Source organism: Sceloporus undulatus, chromosome 4 (assembly GCF_019175285.1).
Source record: "Sceloporus undulatus isolate JIND9_A2432 ecotype Alabama chromosome 4, SceUnd_v1.1, whole genome shotgun sequence".
NCBI classification, from domain to species: Eukaryota; Metazoa; Chordata; class Lepidosauria; order Squamata; family Phrynosomatidae; genus Sceloporus; species Sceloporus undulatus.
The window spans coordinates 184,309,051-184,328,170 of record NC_056525.1 but is presented as its reverse complement, the minus strand read 5'-3'; the positions used below and the strand labels follow the sequence as shown (position 1 = coordinate 184,328,170).

Sequence of the window (19,120 nt, the reverse complement as noted above, 5' to 3'; positions counted from 1 at the left end):
AAAAAGTGAGGGCATGCAGTTGCTTTTTTTAGTCACTGCCAAAAGTGTGAGGTGATTCTCCCCAAGGAGATGAAAGCACTTTGGAGAAGAAGTATGAATTCTGATTTAATTCATTATAGAGGAGTCAGGGAAGAGGTCTCATTGCTAACAGCCATTTTGAATCAGTGGTTGTTATAGGTTTAAAAGATCTCTTTAACCCCACCAAACTTTCACACACAGAGCACATATGCTAATTGGTAGCGACAGAAAAAATAGAACTAAGAAATGTTATGACTTCTCTGAACAGGAGGAGTTTCCTCCCAGGCTACAAGAAAGATTTATATTCTTCCTTTCCTTTTGGGATTAAATCAAGGGTAGCCAAGTGCAGCCAAACATGGTCCTCAAGCGGTTTTTTTGTAGCTTGGTGTTCAAAACTAGGACTGACTGTCTAGCCACTTCCAGATTGGGTGGGCAAATGGGAGGGCTGGCTTTCTTCCTTTCTTTTTAATTTTTCATAGTCTGTGCAGCTGAGGAGGTTTTCATAAACAACAGATTTTTTTCATGCATTCATGGAAGTTGAGGTATCCCTATGGGAAATGTTCCTGCTTACTAGATTACCGCGCTACACTCTTATAGCACTGCTATTCCACTTTAACTGCCTCCTGTTGTATTCTGGGATTTGCAGTTTAGGGAGGACATTTAGAATTCTCAGCCAGAGAGTTCTTAGGCCTCACTGAACTACAAACCTCAGAATGCAACAGAGGCAGCCAGAAGAGTAAAAGTAGCAAAGCAAAGTGTGTAGTGCAGTAATGTGACTACTCTCTGGCCCAGAACACACAGGTCAAGTAAGATGGCTTCTGGATGCTTTGGGGGCATGGTGTTCAAATGATGCATGCCCCCAAAGCATCTGGAAGCTGCTCTGATGCTGCACTCCAGTCTAAAGGAACAGAGCAAAATGGGGGGATCTGGCTCCTGGTCATGTGGCAGCCCACTTTGGGAGGGGCCATGTGGTCACCATTGTCCTGGCATGATTGTGGCTGGAGCAGCCAGAGGTCACTCCTGCAGAGCCGTCTGCTTTGCACCTAAATTGTCAAAGTGGTTCTACGTTTGAATCCTAGGCAAGAAACTAGCCTAGGATTCACTACCAAGAGATGTCCTTTCTGTGTGCAAAGTGAAAAACTCAACGAATCTCTTTTCCATAGAAAACAGAACACCTGATCAAGATAGTTGCAATTTCTGGCAAGTGAGTGCAGGCATGAGGAGAAGATAGTCGGAGCCCTGACAGCCTGCTCTTTCCAAAGGGCTTCAAAGGGGTCTCTTTTTTACTCTTTTTTTTCTGTTGGGAGGAAGAGAATGAAAGAAGCATCAAGAAAACAAAAGAAAGTACTCATACTATCAGAGAAACCTAAACAACTCTCCTCGGCATGGGAGAGGCATCTCTGAACTTCACAGAGGCTCAGAATCCTCCTGCTTGCACTGTGGAGAGAACACTAAACGTGAAGCAAGCGAGGGAGGGTAAAATCAAACTGAGGCAAGCAAACATGGATGTAAGAGCTGAGAGACGAGCCCTTAGTAAAAGCCTATGCAGTATTAAGTGCCAGCCGCCAAGCTATAAACATTTCAACAGCCAGAAGAGACTTCAAAGAAGGAGGAGAAAGTGTGAAGCCTCAGTACTTTAAAGTGAGAGTTTCTTCAGTATTTCAACAGGATAAAGAAGTCAACATTCAACAGAGTCTTACAAACTGTAAGTTAATTGCAGTATAAAAAGAATCTGCCTTAACAGAAGGATAAGGCAGATTGTCAAAGTCAGAATAAAAAGCTGCAATTACACCTAAACTATAATCATAATTATAATCATAGCTACAGCTATATGTTACAACTACAGCTCTAGCGATTTGCTACAACTACATTTATTGTTATTCTTATAATTACAACTACAACTACAGCCACCACCTTACTCAACACTCAAGACTGTCATAGCTTATATTGAGGTACAAAAAAGACTACTTTGTAAACTGAAAAAATAATAATAGATTAAGGCCGGTTACAAACTGGCACTTGGGACGTCCGCAGGACGTCCCATTTTAAAAAAAGGGGTGTCTCTTCTAGACGCTCCTGGGTCTAATACGGACTCTGTCCGTACAATATGGCGCCAGCCGTTCCACATGGCCGGCGCCATCTTTACGTACTGGACGCTGTGCGTCCGAACGTGTCGCGGCGCTAATGACGTCGCGAGTGCGCCAGCGGCGCCTCACGACATCATTAGGGCACCGCAGAAAGAAGCTCCATTTTGGAGCTTCTTTTTTGCTCCGTAAGGGAGCCGCGCGGTCTGGCTGCGACGGCTCCCTTACGGAGCAAATGGCGGGGGGCGGCAGACCGCCTCAAAGCGGTGGTCTATAACCTGCCTAAGAGACAGTATAGACCAGCCTTTTGTGCCGGCCTGACTGTGGACTAGGGCTAAACTAGGGAGGAGCATTTACATGCTCCAAGCCCTAGTTTCACTGCACTTGCACTATTATGCAAACAGCACTGGATGGAAGGGGCGTCATCATGGTGTGCAAGCACCACTATAGCACCCCTTCCAGGATTCTGCTTACAATAGCTTCTTTTTGCTCCCGAGAGGGAGCTGATCATTGCTGTGGTGTGTGATTGCCGTGGCAATGATCTGGGGCTAAAAGGGGTGACATTTAGCTGCCCATCTGTCGAGGCCCTACGTCTAAAAGAAGAAGAAAAAGAAAGGTTTTAGAGTCCCATGAATTATTTGACTGCTAATCATTGTTTCATGAATTTAATGAACTCAATGAACTAACAGTTGTTTTACTAATATATGTAAAGTTCATGGACTCTGTATGGTTGAAAACTGGGAAATCTTTGATTTAATAAAATGAATTAGCTAATTGGCTACAAAACAAAGAATAATTAATTGGAATAAAAAGCAATCAACTGGAATAACACAAATTAATTTGTGTAGATATTGTTATTGTTTTTTTTTAAAAAAACTGAGCAGCTTTGGAGGAATAATACAAATTAATTTGATTAAAAATTCTGGGAAAAGAGGAAAGATAGCAAAGAAAAAAACAGACTCAACAAGAATCAACGTAAAGAGAAATTTATGTGGAAACTGAAAATACTAAATTGAAGCTAACAGAAACAAACTCACATTAAAAAGTAAAAAGACAAAAGAAAAGAAAACTATAATTACATTTATAGTAGAAGTAATAGAAAAGACACCCAGGATGGCAACAATGCCTATAAGAGCTGCAGCAGCACAAACCCAAGCAAACTTCCAACAACAAAGAAGAACTTCCATTGAACAAAGCTCACTTCTAGAAGAAATAGGAAAAATCGATATAGAAATGCAACAAATGCAACAAAATCTGAGACAAGAAATTAAAGTTTTAAGAACAGATCTTAAACAAGAATTCAAAACAGAACTTAAAGCAATTACACATACACTGGAAGAAGTTTAAAAATGATGTCAAAAAAGCAAATACAAAGATAAAGAATTTGAAAAGTACTTGAAGATATAACAGTTAAGAGGGAAACAGAACATGAGAAAGAACTCATTCAGAAAGCTCTGGATGAATTGACACAGAATTGTTTACAATTGCAAGGGCTGAAAGAACAAAGAAAATGAAGATTTGCATGATTATATTACAACATTGCTAGCAGAATACATGGAAATTCCACATTTAGAATTTTCTTGGGAAATAATAAAACTTTCAGGATTAATTCTCTGATCACCAGAGAAATAAATATTTCTAGAGACGTAGTGGTATACTTTGTTAGCAAAAAGATAAGAGACGATATTCTGCATCAGAGCTATCACAAAGATTTCATAGATGGAAATTTTTTAAAAAAAAATTACAAAGATATACCACAGAGAATTTTTTAAAAGAGAGAGGACTATAAATTTTTGACCACACAGTTGAATAAAAAAAAATTACAAATGGGACAAGCTTGAAGGTATATTGGTGAACTACAGGCAAAAGTGGTATCAACTAAACACTGTACAAAAAGCAAAGGATTTCTGGAATAAAAACAGCCATGAAATACAAAATATACAGTATTTGTAAGAAGAAAAAAACACAAGAGAGAGTTCAGAAGAAGAAGAAACAACATTTAATGAAACCAAGAAGTGACAAGGACAAAACGACTGCCCAAGAAGAGGTAGAAAAACTCAGGACAGATGCTGAAGAGGAAGATCAAAAATGACAAGTGGAAGAAGAAGACAAAGTAGAAGAGGACAAAGGAGAGGTAGAGAGCTCTAAAGAAGAGGAAGAGGAACAAGAAGTATAAGTAAAGGAAAAAAACAGGAAAAAAATAGTTTTACACTAATCAATAATGACATCTAATAGCAACTTAAATATTCTATCATGGAAACTGATATAGCATTCGGCTGGCACCCATATTTGATTTATGACAAAATTAAAATGAACAAAGAATTCAACAACCATTATATAAGAAAATCCTTGTTAAAAATTTGGCAATAATTTTAAACCATGATTGATACAGAAAATACCAAAATGGACATCAATACAGTGGTGCCTCGGGTTACGAAATTAATTCGTTCCGCCGCCGCTTTCGTAACCCGAAAAGCATTCGCAAGCCGAAATGCCATAGGCGCTAATGGGGAAAAGCCGCGATTTCGTGCGAAAAAGCGCCGAAAAGCACCAAAATTTTATTCGTAACCCGAAATAACCTTCGTAACCCGGAACAGTTATTTCCTATGGGATTTTTTCGTATCCCGGAAATTTCGTAACGTGGGTATTTCGTATCCCGGGGTACCACTGTAAATGAATTGCTGATTGACAAAATATATTATTTAGTAGTTAAATGGAAATGAAATGCTGAAGTAACAGGAAGTTACTTTGTCAGAATGAATGAGTTGGTTTGTTAGGAAATCATAAGTAATCTGTGTTAAATAGTTATGTAAGGCTTAAATCTGTTTTTGTTTGTTTGTCTTGCCAAGTTTGATTTTGTTTGTTTAGTCTGGTTTAATGTTTTTTTAATGAATCAATTTTATGTATGTATGAAAATTAATAATAAAAAGAAAGAAAGGAAAGGAAAGGCCTATTAGATGTTCCTCCTCAGAATCATATTCTGTTAATTCCATTTATTCTATTCTTCCCATTTTGCTCCAGTAGGTCCAGTAGCAAGAAATGTAATTCATCTCATGCTACAGGATTAAAATATATTCAGGACAAATCCATGCTAAACTGCTATGTTTGTAGCATTGGATGTGTTCGTGTGGATGTGGGTGCTGTCATCACACCCAGTTCTCCAGCAAACCAAGGAACTAATGCAGCAGTGTCCAGTGATTGAAGAATAATCAGGGGCAATCGTCCCCAGCATCTAAATCAATTCTGTATACCACCATGAGGCTGAGACAATATTATTCAGAAATCCATCAGATTCCAGCAGCATCAAGGGATGAACTGTTGAAATGGGTTCACCATCCATGAAGATTGGCATAGTTGTTGTACATATTATATGAAAATGAAACTTTAAGTGAAAGTTCTACATACTGTATGAATATAAAGTAAAAAAGTTAAATTCAGGGTTGCTTTCATGGCAGTTAAGTGGACCCTCCCTGCTTCTACTTTCATGGCAACATGGCAGACCTCACCTGCTTCTGTAGTGTGTTGGGTTTAACCATTGTGTTGGCTGCTATGGCAGTGAGTCAAAGGAAATTTCAAACTGTTTTAGAGGCAAAATCTGAAGTGTGAACACAAGTTGCATTCCTTATACAACTGAAGCAGTGCCAAAAATTGATTTCTTGTCTCCTTAAATGTTATCTCGTTTTTTTAGACTTCTGCAATGAAATCCTTTAACTATTGCATGGGGAGGAAATAGCAATGTAAAGTAACCCTTCGGTGTTTTTTTTTTTTTACCTCCTCTTGTGTTGGCATACTCTCATACACACATATACACACATTAAGCACTACTCCTTTCTCTTCTTGTCTCAGGTATTTTATCCACACAACAAAATATTGGGACACTATATATTGGAGAGCAAGGCAATTAGCAATATCAGGGAAGGCCCATGTTCCCATTGCAAAATCCATCTGGCTGAAAAGACTGATAATGTGAATTTATATTTGGAGAACCAAAACTAATATGCCTTAGTGGCCCTTAGTGCTGCAATATACTGGGAAGATGGTAATAAATTATCATCTACTGTTAAGATGTATTAAAATTCACTTTATCTTTTGACAAAAGAAAGTATAAATTAGACTCTCTCTCTGTGTGTGTGTGTGTGTGTGTGTGTGTGTGTGCATGCACTTATTTCCTTAAAATCTGGAGTTTGTTCACTTGCCATCTTTTAAATTGAATTGAATGCTGCAGTTATTACATCATCATCCTTGATTTTTTTTATTTATTGGTCTTTTTTTTTTCTCTTTCAGAGCTTGAAGCAGAAGAGTGGTGCAAGCATCTTTGCATAGAATGTCTGGGTACCAGACTGAATGATATAAGCCTTGGAGAGCCTGATCTACTTGCTGCAGGAGTTCAGAGAGAGCAAAATGGTACACATTTTGATTATTCTAAATATTTTAAATATTTTTGATCATGTAGTGGTTTGAATGTTGGACTAGAGCACTGGGAGATGAGGGTTTGAATCCTCTCTGCCATGGAAACACATTGGATGATCTTGGGAAGGCTATACTCTCTCAGCTAAAGAGCAAGGTGATGGCAAACCTTCTCTGATTAAATCCTGCCAAGAAAATGCTGTGATATAAATTCACCTTAGCATTGCCATAAGTCAGAAATGACTTAAAGGCACATAACAACAACAGGTATCCTCGTCTTCAGAATCAGACATTCATGCCAACTCACTCTGTAGCCTCTCAGTTCATTAGGGCTCTTTTATTACTCTCTGACAAGATCTTGATGTCAGATTTGTTACCCTAACGTTCTATAAACGAATAAATCATGCATGCTTATTTGTTACGCTTATTATATTAAGATTGCACTGCAGCATGGGATTTGTAATCTTTATGATGTATTTATTATGTCTGTTAATCAATATTGGCACACCAGAAAAAAGTTGTGGGATTACATTACAGAGCGTTTTTTTTAAAACAAAAACAAAAAACTGATAGTATCACTGAAATGAAGAATAATATTTGCTGTGGACGTATAAAGAAAAATCCTTCCTGGATTAACATGCTCTGCAGTTGAATCAACCACTCTGGATATAAGTTACAGTCATATTTGAATGTAAATTGTTAGAGTGGCAGTAATGGACTTGCATTCAGCTTTGGCAAACTTGGGTAGTAGCATTTCCCACAATGGACCTCAGCTATAGGGATTGCAGATAACAGATAAACACTGATGAAGATTGTGCCTCATAGTTCCATGTCATACCCTCCATACTACCACCATGCTTACCAATAAAAGCACACTGAGAAACCAGTCTGGGCGGATAATATGTGTCTGCTTGCGCTTGAACTGAATCAGGGATTGATGCTTTACTGTGGCATTGGACTACACTGACAGTTGCCAACTGCAAGAAATGAACATAATTACCATGTTTATTGTTCTATAGTAAATAAATGGGATGAAACAAATACAATTAGGCCAGTAGGCACAGTGTCTCCATGCAAGGCACGCCCATAAGAAACCAAAGAGGCATAATTAGCAGCACCACTTGAAAAGAAAGGAGTGAGTGAAACTGATGTTTCAGTAATATGCTGTGATGAATCATTAGGTACACTCCCTCAGACATTGCAATTTTGATAAATATCCCCCAGTGCAGAAATTTGCATTTAAATTAGGAAAGTTAAAGCTGTCACCTTAACTATAGAAAGCAAAGCAGACAGGGCATGGCAAGCGGTAAACTATTTTTTGATAGAAATAAGTTGGTTATAGGGGGAAACAGTCTCTGCAACAGAAATGTGAACTATGAACTTTGACCTAATTTAGTACAGTATGCTCACTTCTGCAAGCCATGTTTAAATGGATGAAAGCTCCCAATGAATAGTCTCCCACTTCTGTTGCAAAACCTATTTGTGAGGGATTGTTTTTATCTGCCTTGGCCAACGGCTTATGGACTAAGAGAAATCTTGGCAATGTATCAGAAGCTGCTACTGCATTTTCTTGCTTTTCTTAGTTCCTGTTTTCCAGCTGTCTATTTGCACATCAGAGAAGATAGGAGTTGCATTATCTGGTTGACCATCTAGCAGTATTTGGTATCTAGTTTTCCATCTGCAATGGTTTAAGTAAATCTGAAGTGTTTTTGACTTCCAGATATGTTGCTTTATTAGACAGAAATGGTACACACTGGTAAAAAAAAATTGAAGAGTGTTTGGGTGAGGCTTAATGACTATTGCTAAGTTTTATTCAAAGTCCAAGGGTTTCATTATTTCTTTTTTTATTATTTCTTTATTATTTTTCATTATTTCCTTTTTAATCTTTACTCTTTAGGTTATTTCCTTAAGCTTTTTATCAGGATGATTAAGGAATCCAAGTTCAAGCCAAAAACAGATTTAAGAGGATTTCAAGACACCCCACAAATATGCATCTGTGTATATGTGTCTGTGTATTGAAGCATGAGGGAGAACAAACTCAGTGTGAATCCAGGGAAAACGGACGTACTGGTGAGAGGTTCCCCGGTTTCGGGTGGCGAGATCTGTCACCCGGTCCTGAATGGGGTCATGCTCCCCCTGAAGGACTCGGTGCGCAGCTTGGGAGTGCTCCTTGATTCATCGCTCCAGCTGACTTCTCAGGTGGATGCGACAGTCAAGAGTGCTTGTTATCAGCTTCGGCTGATACGCCAGTTGCGTCCCTACCTGGACCGTAAGGACCTTGAATCTGTTGTACATGCTTTGGTAACCTCTCGATTGGATTTCTGCAATGCGCTCTACATGGGGCAACCCTTGTACCAATCCCGGAAGCTGCAAATGGTGCAGAATATGGCAGCTAGACTGGTCGCTGGCAGTTCCAGGTCGGACCATATAACACCTATTTTAAAAGACCTTCACTGGCTGCCTATTCGCTTCCGAGCTCAATACAAGGTGTTGGTTTTGACCTATAAAGCCCTAAATGGCTTGGGCCCAGGGTACTTGGAGGACCGCCTCTCCCCATATAATCCGCCCCGCACACTCAGAACATCCGGGACAAATTTGTTGGAGGTCCCTAGGTCAAACCTTGCACGGACCTCACAGAGGGCTTTTGCCATTGCTGCCCCTTCACTTTGGAACAAGCTCCCCGTAGAGCTTCGCTCCGCTGCCTCACTAGTTATTTTCAAGAAAAATTTGAAAACGTATCTATTTCGGTTGGCCTTCTCACCTTAGTTAAATTGTTTATTTTCCTGCCCCTTATTTTTCCCTTTCGACCCCGGACCGTTGTAAATTAATTTCTCCTTCTCTTTGCCCTTGACATGTGTATTTTATTGATTTCCTGTTCCTGTTCTTTGTAGTAATGCTTTTAACTTTTATATTGAATTTTTATCTTGTATTGTAATGTTTTAAATTTTGTAAGCCGCCTTGATCATATTTATGGAAGGCGGGGTAAAAATAAAATTTATTAATTTATTATTATTATTATTATTATTGTTATTGAACATACAGAACTAGAAAATATTACATGAGCAAAACATTTTGACTTTATTCATATTTAGTTATTAACATGCAGTTGTGCCTGAGGGTTGCCATAACAAGGTGCACAACAACATGTTTTAAGTTAAATTTTCATTAATCAAACCACTTTTGGAAGGAATAATTCAGTGAACAAGAGAAAATGGCCTCTATTCTATCCTTGTCCTACTCGATCTGTCTGCGGCCTTCGACACCGTGGACCACTGTCTCCTAATAGATGTACTCGCTGACCTTGGTTTCTCGGGCCTTGTTCTCGATTGGTTCACATCTTACTTGTCAGATCGATCTTTTTCAGTGGTCTCGGGTGGTCAGACCTCGTCTTCTGTCCCCTTATCTGTTGGAGTTCCTCAGGGCTCTGTTTTGGGTCCCCTTCTGTTCTCTCTTTACACACTCTCCCTTGGCAAACTTATCAGTTCTTTTGGTTTCTCTTACCATCTTTACGCCGATGATACCCAACTGTACATTTCCACCCCTAACCTTTCACCAGAGCTAGAGCAGCAAGTGTCATCCTGTTTAACAGCTGTCTCCCACTGGATGTACCATCGGCGTCTGAAGCTCAATATGTCCAAGACCGAGCTTCTTGTTTTCCCTCCTAAGCCCACCCTTCACTACTCCTTTTCTATTTCTGTCAATAACATTTCTATCCAGCCGGTCCAGGAAGCCCGTAGTCTCGGTTTCATCTTTGACTCCTCTTTGTCATTTATCCCACAGATTCAGACTACAGCCAAAGTCTGTAGATTTTTTCTCTATAATATCGCCAAAATCCGTCCATATCTCTCAGCTTCTACCGCAAAAACACTGGTCCATGCCTTAGTGGTCTCACGACTAGACTACTGTAACCTCCTCCTGGCAGGGCTTCCTCTCTCTCACCTCCACCCATTAATTTCTGTTCAGCATTCAGCTGCACGTATTATTTCACTCGCTCGCCGTTATGATCATGTCTCCCCTCTGTTGTCTTCCCTTCACTGGCTCCCTCTTCCTTTCCGCATCAGGTACAAACTTTTGTTACTGACCTTCAAAGCTCTGCATGGGCTGGCCCCTCTTTATTTAACTGATCTTCTCTCTTCCTACATCCCTACTCGCACTCTCCGCTCTGGTAGCCAAAATCTCCTCTCTCAGCCCAGGATCTTCTCTGCCCCATCCCGGATCCGTCCCTTCTCCCTAGCTGCCCCTCATTCCTGGAACCTTCTTCCTCCGCATGCACGGCTCATCACTTCCCTAACCAGCTTTAAGACAGAGCTGAAAACCATATTGTTTAGGGAAGCGTTCTCAGGGAATTTGTGATTGTTATCTGGCTGTCTGACAATAGTTGATGTGATGTGATTTGTTTGATATTTGATGTTTTTAATCTGTTTTTTCCTTTCTAGATGGTAATTTTATCTATTCCTCTTTTAATTGTTATTATCTTAGAATGTACGCCTTGGGCAGGCTTTTATCTACTCCTAATTTTACCAACTTTGTACAGCGCTGTGTATAATTACAGCGCTATAGAAATAAAGTTTAATAATAATAATAATAATAATAAACCACTTACTAATTCAACCACTGATCTCTGCATTATGTTCTCCCTGCACATTGTTTATAGGAAATGAATCCCACTTGGAAAAATGTGATATAAGTCAAATTAATCAATAAGGTTGGGATGTAGCACCATTGTGCTGATGATACTGATGAACCTTCCCATCCCTCCAGTTATTCCACATGCACCTTTCAAAGCTGCTCTTGAGTGATGAGAAATCTTCAGAGCAAGGTTTTGAGTACCAAGAACTGTAAATAGGAAGGGAAGAAAGTCATGTCATGCTAACAGTCAGCCAGTAGAACAATTTTTGATTTAAATCTTTAACGTTCCCACAAAGACAGCCTTCCAATCTTCTGTTACTGAAAGATCCATTCCGTAGCCAAGCATGAAGGCCAATATAGGTCTATTATTATTTGTGACTTTAGTAATTATGTATGTATTTAAATTTTATTAAACAGTTTTATAAGTAGGCTGAATCTGAAGCATGACTGTGGTATAGGGAAAGGAGTCCTTCCCCACATCATTGTGTTCTAGGCTCAGAAGCCCATCGCTATCATTTGCAAGAAGACAGAGGCACTTTCTCACAAATAGCAGTGGCACATTATCAGAAGTGTAGCCCCAGGAACCTGGAGGCCAAAAGTACAACTAGACTCCCAGGGATATCTTTTTCTTGCTGACCCCTTCCCAAGGCAGTCATCTTAATCACATTGTGTGGCTCAGTCTTTGATGCTGGTGGGATTTGATCCCAACTAAGCACACACAAAGGTTTGAGTTGTCCATTGCTTGCAGAAATGCCTACTTTTCCTCAATAAAATTTTATCTTATGAGATGTGACAGATATCAACCCAGATGCTCATGACTGAGTACAAGATGATAGTGAAACGCTTTTATATACCATTCTTTAAAACCACTCAGCCGTTCCTGAAATAAGAATTGCCCTCACAGTCTCTTCGTGGTGAGGGAGCACAGAATGAGCTGGAAAATGGTGCTTGTCATTTATATTTGATGGAACAAGAAGTAGGAGTGAGTGGAATCAAGAGGTTTCCCCTAGCTGGCAGCCTAGGGACACTGTCCCTCACTTTAATAGTAAATACCCTATTACATATTATGACTTTACTTTGTTTTGCACTTTGTTTTCCTTGGTTCTAGCAAATAAAAATATCAAACCAGATTGATCCTGCCTAGTTTAAATGAACTTATCCAAGTGCAGATGCATTCAATAACTTTGCTTTGTACTGAAGTAAGTACAGAAATCCATGACTTCCCTATGGTGTATTTTTTGGTCACTTATGTCACACATGCAAAATGAATATCCATATTGTGAATATCCAAATTCCCAAATGTTCCAAAATCCTAAACTCTTTTCATGAGTGACTGAGGTAGTGACACCTTTGCTTTCTGATGGTCCAATGTACACAAATGAATTTCATGCACAAAAATATTAAAAATATTGTGTATAAAATTATCTTTAGGCTTTGTATATAAGTGTGCTCGCGTCATACGCGGGTGCGCTTTATGCAGTTTTCAGCATATGGTGAAAGCCATACAGGGAGGAAAGGACAGCTAGTCCCATAGGGAATAATGGGACGCCCGCCTGTGGCACGTGTGCACCGCCACACCACTGCGTGCACGAGCCCCATTCATTTAAATGGGGCTCGAGCATATGCGTAATTTGCTTTATGTGGGGGAGTCCAGAACGGATCCCCCGCGTAAAGCAAGGGCACACTGTATAAGGTGTATAAAAGCACAAATGAATCTTGTGTTTAGACATGGTTATATCTGGAACACTTTTGGTCCCAAGCATTTAGATAAGGGATACTTAGCTTGTAGTAGGTTGATCATAGTCTTCAAAGAACATTTTCCCATGATAATTCGTAAAAGCATATTTTGAAATATACCAGCTTTTCCAGCCAGCCATTATTTTTTCTGGTCTTAAAAGTTAAATCATGTTCTGGCATGGAACCAGGTCAGAATCTAAAAAAACCAGTAACCTTTAGAGTATGGCTGACCGTAAAGTTTTGCTATTGACCTTTCTCATGTTTCCATGGTTTCCATCTTTTTTTTATCTCTTACATAGAGTTCCTATTTTCCTAAACACTGAACGTTTTGATTATCAAGTTCTATTGCTGTCTTTGCAACAGAGGAGACACAAGAGAATGATTTTTATTTTTTTGTGCATGTGTGCCAGTTTTGCTGTAAAAATAAAATATATACAGATGGATATTTTTTTTCACAATATGTTTATTCCTTAGACTGTTTATTGACAGTTATTTATTTCTACACTGCATCTTATTATATAACATCTTCAGTTTCATTTTTAGCCACTAGCTCCCATTGTATATATTCTTGATTTTACTTGGTTTTGTACAACGCTGTGTAGATTTACCGCGCTTTATAAATAAAGCTAATAATAATAATAATAATAATAATAATAATAATAATAATAATAATTTTAAAATATATATATTTTCCTGGAGTTTGTTATACAGTGGATAGTAGAAGCTAAGTGTTGTAGACACACATTTGAGACTTTATGAGAGCTGATTTCAGTAAACTTGAAAAAGTGAGCCTGTGGTAAGGCATACTAAAAGAGAAGGAAACCCATGATGGCTGTGAGTTTCTTAAAAGTAAGATATTAAAGGCACAATTTCAGAGAGTTTCAGTGAAGAGGAAAGATGAGAGGTGCCTAAAGAAACTAAGATTTATATCTTAAAAAACTTTCAAATGAGCTAAGATGTAAAAAGGGCACGAACAAGAAATGGAAAAAGGGGGAAATCACCAAAGGTAAGTTAAAATGTCTGGAAAACCAAATCCATACATTATATCCTCCTTAAGGAAATGTGTGGTTGTAGGGAAATCCCATGTTTGCAAAATGTGTTATCATGAAAATGCTTGTGGAACATATAGGAATGCGTTATAAATCATATACTATCTGGGATAAAATTTGAGTGTATTAATTTTACTTCAAAGTCCTCATTTAAAAGACCTCAATAGTTACTTCAATTAGTAACTTCCACTACTTAAAAGACTCAGTAGTTACTTCATTCAAATTTAGTATAGTCATATAAGATGTATGCTTAGGAACTCATATTCCTAAATACATAATTTCTGGGTACTACTGGAATTTCTAGTCAACATATACACTCAATGATGTATTTATTGTGTCCCACTGGCATGAGTTCTGATTTGACCAATTATTCAAATAGCCAAAGCATGGAATGCAACATTAATATCAGAACAGATGACAGATGTTAGAGACAAACAATAAAATGCTGTCGTTACAACATAATTTTAAATTTTAAACTTATTCTCAAAGCCATGATTATTAGTTTTTTTTCTAGCAGAGCAAGCCCAAGTCTCCAAACTTAAATATCAAAGGAGAAAGTGGTGATTCTTATTTTATGCCTGTTCCAAAGGCCAATAGCACAGAAGAAAATTGGCAGTGCTCTGTGTCAAGTGTTCAAGACACTTATTGAGCTATCTGCTTACTGGTCCACAAGATACATTAACCAGAATGAGTAACACTGCAAGGTAGCACTGTCACTACCCCTTCTTGTCCAACTTTAAAGGATGTCCTTGGGGCTTCTTGAAAATAAAGAGACAAAATGTGTACACTCTTGCTCCCAAGAGCCCCCCTACACAAATAATATGCAACAGTAGCAGTAATCAAACATTTAGCTCCTGGATTTAGAACTAGGCAACAGTATGAGTGCTTGACCCAAATCTAGAAGATCACACATTATCAGCCTAAGAGCAAGCCTATGGCAAACTTCTACTGAATAAATATTGCCAAGAAAACCCTACAGTAGGTTTGGCACAAGTCAGAATCAGTTTGAAGGCACATAACAATGACTACAATGACAACAATAATGCACACATACCAAATTATATGGAAATATAGTTATGTAAGCTAGAAATACAAATATTTACTAATAGAAACATTAGAAAAAGACAGAAAAAATATTCAAAAGCAAAATTATTAAAAAGCAAAAAAAGGCTTTCACCCCATGCGTAGCATCTGCATATGCATGAACCTCCTGGCAAAGCAAAACCTGAGACCATAGTTTCCCCAAAAACACAATAGAGCATCTGGGAGAAGCGAGAACAAAAAGACAGGATTTCTTTACATTTGATTTTCTATCTACACAATATTCTATTTACTTGGAAACAAATAGAAAATTATAATTTTTTATTTTAAAAAAATGTTACCATTGTAACAAAAATGGCTAGTATTTTTATCAGACTTTTTCCGAATGCAATGTGGTATAGTAGGCTGATCAGGTCTTTCACTTTGCAAACTGATTAAATAACAAATTTAAGATTATCGGACTAATCTAAGAGCATCAGTCTATACTTTATAAGTCCCAGGTGATATATATGAGCCAGAAACATATTAACCTCTTGAAGCAAGAGCAGCATTTAATACCTTACCATCAGTGTCTGTAAAGGAAATGGATCTGTAGTATTCACAATGAGTGTGGTCTCTGCCAGGTTTAAGAATCACAAGAATATCATACGGTGTTGATGGCAAAGAAAGTCTCCATGTGCAAACAATATAATTTTGAAATTAAAAATGTGCAGGAACAATATACCATAAACAGGAAATCCATTTGGTTCCAAGACTTTTTCAGAATTCAATTTCATGATTACTCTCTTAATCTCCATATGCAAAAGTCCAGCCATAAGCTGCTCTTGGGACTAATCTAAATATGGAACATCAAGATGAAAGAGGGTCAGGTGTGTGAATATCTGGAAACTTATTTTTCTTCATATATATTTTGGAATAAAACTTGCAGAATTTTAAGTTTATATCAAAGGAATAGTATTGTTCTTGCCACTGAGATCAAATGAATATGTGTGTGTCTGCATGAATGCATGTGTGTGTGTGTATAGTTCTTTTGTTGTTTTAAGGCTTAAATAGTCCTAGCCAGAATAAGTAGTAAAGAGGAATTCTTGGAACTTCAGTTTAACAACATCTGGAGAGCCACAAATTCTCACCCTTGGTGTAGGTAGTTGTAGACAATTACAATTCACAAGTGACAGTTTCCAGTACAAAATGATCCTGGCAAATAGAAGGAAAATGAAGATGTAATGTTTGAAAGAAAAACAGACAAATGTGCTATAGGAAATGAAAACCCAAACTGTGTAATGTGAAATCAGAATATCCTCCAGTAGTCACATAGCCTTTATCACTTGGAATTTAGGCTTAAAGTACTTGTTGGAAGCCTGACATCCATTAGTGTGATTAATGAGAAATATAGCCTCAGAGCAAAGGATGGATAGCTGTGACACTGAATGATTCAGCTAAGGAGCCATCAGTGGGACAAAATTAAATGAACTGAGACAGAAAAAATATTGAGAATGACAAGTTTACTTATAGCCATGTGCGTTCTTTAATCTTACAATATATGGAATAGTTATTTGGCTGCAGAGATTTCTCAAGGAAACTTTCCCTCAGTGTCTGTACTCTTTGTGGCATTTAATATTAGTCTCTGGCTTATTTCCAACTTTTTTTTCACGACCCCATTTTTAAAACGAAAAATTTAAAGCTCGGCTAAAATGGAGGGTTGTTGGTGAATATAGAGCAAAATGTTCTCATGAAAATATCATTTTTTTTAATGAGTCAATTATATTGTATCTCCTTTTTAACTCGCCATACTGGTTTTGCTGATTCTTTGCAATATATTTGCAGCTACCACTGAATTCTAATATCTGTAAGTCTTTAAACTTTTGAAAATAATCCTCTTAGTTGCTAGGTCCTCGGTGATTTCAGTCATGATTATTCAAAACCAGAGGTCAAAACAAGTGTTAGTGCTAGATAGCATCATAGGGTCAAGTGAAACATCTCTGCCAGAATAAGATGAGATCTGTGGGAGCTGATCAATAACTAAGGTTTAGCTGAAACAAGAGGCAAAGGTGTAGTTGGAGAATACATCTGCAAGAAAATGGAAGGAATTAACTTTGAATCTTGTCAGAATCTGACATATTCTGTCATGGATGGATGTTGCTGTTATGTATAAGCATGTTTAAATGGGTATTGAAGTATCTAAGTTATGTAGAAGAATGATGGGAGGCACAGTACTAGTGGAAATAATTGGTGGTGGTTCAAAGGGAAAACAAACATAAAAGGCCTGGATGAATTAGGATGTGGCAACTGACAGAATCACAGAACAAGTAACAATTTGGCCTTTCTTCACATCACAACTTTGGGACTGAGCAGACAGAGAGAGAAAAATGGAGAGTTCCTGGGTTTTTCTTATTGGGCTGAAACCCGCACTATCTACGCAGCCTGCTCACAAGGTGGGCTGAACACCCACAAGCAGTCTAAACCATACTCCATCAAGCTGTGCCTGTCTATTATTTTTGTTTCTCACTCCCCCACCCCCATGCATGCATGAACACAGTACCTGTGACTGTCAGTTAACTTCCTTGTTTTGTCCAGCTGTCATCCCATTGGATGCACCAGGTGACCAGCAACATAGCCACATGAGCAATACACTGCTTGGGGCTCCAAGTGACATACTGGCAAAGCACAATCAAGGAGTCCCTCCATACATGCCCCCTTTTCCCCCCTTTACTCCTTTTGGACTGGCTGGTTTGTGTACGTTTTATGATATCCATTATTGATGAAATGCCATTTTTGTCGTAATTTCACTTCATCTGGCCACTCGTACACCTGTGTGCTCAATGGAAGAAAATCACCATTTGGTGAGCAATGGCACCAGTGGCAGCATCTCCCTGGGCCCAGGGTGTATGTTCCAGACCACTTCTGTAAACAGCCTGGGGCTTCCTACATTCCCGCACTTGTGTCGTGTTGTTTATACACCAGTATGGTGATGAATACTTTCTGTGTTAAAGTAGAGAAGGGGGGGGCTTTATTTTGCTCTTGTCTTTCACCCCAGAGTGTGGCTTCATCCAAGTTTCATTCATTTCGACCTCATGTGCCATATAAAGAGCTGAGCCTTGAAACAGAGTGAAACATGGGTGGGTTTTGTTTTTTGTTTTGTTTCGTTTTTTTGGCCAGTGTAGACAACCCCCTTATCTGTGAAATTTTTTTTAGATCTAATGTGAAAAGTCCTTCACTAGGGTCTCCTCCAGTTTAAACATACAGGTGTCAGCCTACCAACCAAAGAAAAAGTGAGTCCTGTATTGTGCTGTTTTCTCTTGTCTTTCTCTTCCATTTTCCTCCCTGCTCACAGTGTTCATTTGTTAATGATGTGCACTGTAATGTTCTCTTTCTTTTTGCTTTGAAAATAGGTCCATCATATTAAGTGCAATCAAAACAGCTTTCTCATTCAAATTATTAATACAGTAAGAGGATGCTAATGATTTTATAAAGATTAGCAACAATTGATAATGTTTAATGGTTTCATTATGTCAATGGGTGTCTGTTAGTAAAGATAAAGAGGTCTCAGCTGTGCTTCCAGATGTACTATGAATTAAAAAGAAACACAATCCCATTCTCTGAGGAAGCTGCACTCATGTATTTAAATGGATTCTGATTTATATATTTCACTTACTGCACAGAATAAAAATTATATTTGAAGCTAGCTCATGATTTTTACTGTTTTCATTATTTTTGTTTCCCCTTATCTTTAGAGCGATTCAACGTATACCTTATGCCTACACCAAATTTAGATATCTATGGGGAATGTACAATGCAGATCACACATGAAAACATCTATCTCTGGGATATCCACAATGCTAAGGTGAAGCTGGTCATGTGGCCTCTAAGTTCCCTAAGGAGATATGGGCGTGACTCCACATGGTTCACTTTTGAATCTGGGAGGTAAGAGATAATCATGAAAGTATGAAAAGTAGACTTACTCAGTAGAATTCTCATGTGTTGTGTCATGAGTTAGTGTGAAGTACTTGATCCAGATGGTACATGCAAGAGTAACTACCATTTTCCTCCTAGAGCTTGGAAAGATTTCTTTAGGGGGGGAGGGGCTACAATTCCCTGAATCACCTAGCCAGGCTGTGGAATTTGAAAGATGTGGTTCCAAGCTCTGTTTCCCACCTC

The 19,120-nt window shown here is 38.4% G+C and overlaps 1 protein-coding gene across 2 annotated transcripts in view; it reads left to right on the top strand.

Moving 5' to 3' along the window:
* Positions 1-19,120, top strand: part of DOK6 (docking protein 6) — a 299,546-nt gene that overhangs the window by 188,478 nt on the left and 91,948 nt on the right. For both annotated transcript variants that reach the window (XM_042463443.1, XM_042463442.1), the window contains 2 exons: positions 6,387-6,506; positions 18,697-18,886. In XM_042463443.1, coding sequence (XP_042319377.1) covers positions 6,387-6,506; positions 18,697-18,886 — 310 coding nt within the window. The remainder of the gene's footprint in view (positions 1-6,386; positions 6,507-18,696; positions 18,887-19,120) is intronic.